The sequence below is a fragment of the Nicotiana attenuata genome, chromosome 9, assembly GCF_001879085.1.
Source record: "Nicotiana attenuata strain UT chromosome 9, NIATTr2, whole genome shotgun sequence".
Classification (NCBI taxonomy): domain Eukaryota; kingdom Viridiplantae; phylum Streptophyta; class Magnoliopsida; order Solanales; family Solanaceae; genus Nicotiana; species Nicotiana attenuata.
In genome coordinates this window covers 11,066,287-11,068,747 of record NC_031997.1, presented here as the reverse complement: position 1 = coordinate 11,068,747, position 2,461 = coordinate 11,066,287, and the positions used below count along the sequence as shown (strand labels likewise).

The 2,461-nt window shown below is 35.1% G+C and overlaps 1 protein-coding gene across 1 annotated transcript; it reads right to left on the bottom strand.

The window, feature by feature from the left end:
* Positions 273-1,422, bottom strand: LOC109232523. The gene is made up of 2 exons (XM_019398291.1): positions 1,081-1,422; positions 273-521 (listed from the first exon to the last, which is right to left on the bottom strand). Exons 1-2 carry the CDS (start codon positions 1,420-1,422, stop codon positions 273-275), a joined length of 591 nt encoding a protein of 196 aa, XP_019253836.1.

The following is a 2,461-nucleotide window of genomic DNA, read 5'->3' as shown; positions in this document are numbered from 1 at the left end:
CCAATAAATCAAAATGTAATATAAAACTTGAACAAATATGTGACATATTGTTATTGCAGTAATTGAATACATAACATGAACTAATTCCTACGTGGAGCATTTCTACAAGTACGCTTATTATGTTCTCCTTGACCACAAATACTACATGAATGTTGATTTTTCTTCTGAAACAATTCACTGAACGGCTTATCGCTCTTCTTCTTTGGCCTTCTAGGAGGTCTTTTCCATTTGGGTGGTAAGACAAATTCCTCAGATATATGTGCTGGTATATTTCATTCACTTCGGTCGAGCAGTGGATACACTGGCACCTCGTATGTCATTATAACGGTCTTTGGTTTGTAATAGTCCGAGCAATAATCTTCCGGCATTAGAAGCTTGCTTTTCAAGACAGCCCAAGCATGTGGGCATGGTAATTCGTCAACTTGGAACCGCCTACAACTGCATTTTTTCTCTAAGAGGCAAATGGTGTAATGCCTTCCTTCATCGTTCACCATATGCAAGTGTTCAGTCGATGGTACAACCTACATAAAACAGAGAAATATACGTATTAATTACAGAATATATATCTCAAAGAATATACGTACTAATTACAGAATATATGTATTCAATAAAAAAAAGTTTAAATATGCAGCATGTCAACAAATATTAAACTTTCAGAAATCTAAATATAATATATGTATGTATAAAATACAATCACATACAGTGAAATACAATGAAATATATGGAATACAACGAGTATAAACTATATTAAGACTGACAAACTATTGAAGATGAACACATTTAACTGAGGAATACAGTGATATACATTAAAATACAGTCTATCTACTAGAAAATGCATCTAATTTGAAACAAAACTATTGAATACAAACAATGAAATGCAAATGTATAAACAAGTAATGCATACATATAATAACCAGTTTTTAAAACCGTTTCATACAACAGAATACATGCACAAGTGCTATAATACAATGAGCATGCAATATGTTAATAGTATAAATTGTATCATAAATAAAAACATGTTATACCAGGTCTAAATACATGATGCAAGGACTTAAAACAAAAAAAAACTTACAGTCATACGTGTAGATATTGCCTCATCCAAAGTAAGCATCTCCTGGTATTTTTCCCAAGCGTTGTGTAAGTGTGTGAAGCTTCTTTTCGATTGCTGCAATTCCAACGTCCAAACATCTTCCTAACTTCTTCTAGGATGTCGTATACTGGTAATTCTCTTGCTAATACAAGTGTGGCATTGATTGATTCAGCAATATTTGACGTCATGGTCCATCCACGGTTAACAAGTGCATATAACCTAGCCCACTTTTCGTACCCAGCTAATTTCAAGTATTCTTGCACCCAAATATCTACATTCTCCACCTTTTCTATTAGACTATCAAATTCATTCTGAGTGTATGCTTTTGCCATCGAGAAGTATATCTCGCTCAAATTTGAATGACTCTTTTTGAATTTCTTGTTCAATAGATGCCATATACAAGCAAGATGGGGTACCGTAGGATACACTTTCGCTACAGATTTGATGATGCTCTCATTCATATCTGAAACGATGCATATGTTTTCTCTCTCACCATATGCTTCCTTGAATTACTCAAAGAACCACGACCAAGCAGCATCATTCTCTGAATCAACAACGCCATATGCTAGTGGCATTATATGACCTATAAATACAATTGCATACATATATAAAAAAATATCATTCAATATGTATTATGTAGTAAATTTTTCTATAATAAATATATATTTTTTTTAACAGACTCACCTGTACCATCCAACGTGCTAGCTGAGACGAATGTCCCTGTGTATGCCAATTTTAGGTGGTTACCATCCACAACCACGATGGGTCTATAGTGATCGAACCCCTGTATAAAAGCATACGATGATATATATAAATACATGAACTCATTTTTTGGTGAAAATACCATTCTAATATGAGAACCTAGGTATATCATATCCAGTGTATATAAGTACCTTGGCAATTTATTGTATGAATATGTCGATTCACCTCTCAAAAAATTTATTGCCTTTTCTTTAGCCCGCCACGCCAACATGTAACTAATATCTACACCAAAGTCTGATTTCACATCATTAATTATATCCTTTTGGGTGTATTGTAACGACCCGGCCGGTCGTTTCATGAGTCACCGCTTTGTTTCCCCCATTTCTGCTTCTTATTGCTTTATTTATTGGTTCTATATGTGATCGGGTTGGTTGGCTCGGGTTCGGAAAGGTTTTGAGAAGGTTTGAGACACTTAGTCTCTTTTGAGGAAGATTAAGTTGGAAAAGTCAACCGGATGTTGACTTATGTGTTAGAGGGCTCGGATGTGAGTTCCGATGGTTCGGATAGCTTCGGGAGGTGCTTTGGGACTTAGGAGCGTGATCGGAATGTGTTTTGGAGGTCCGTAGTAGATTTAGGCTTGAATTGGCAAAATTGGATTTTTGGCGTTTT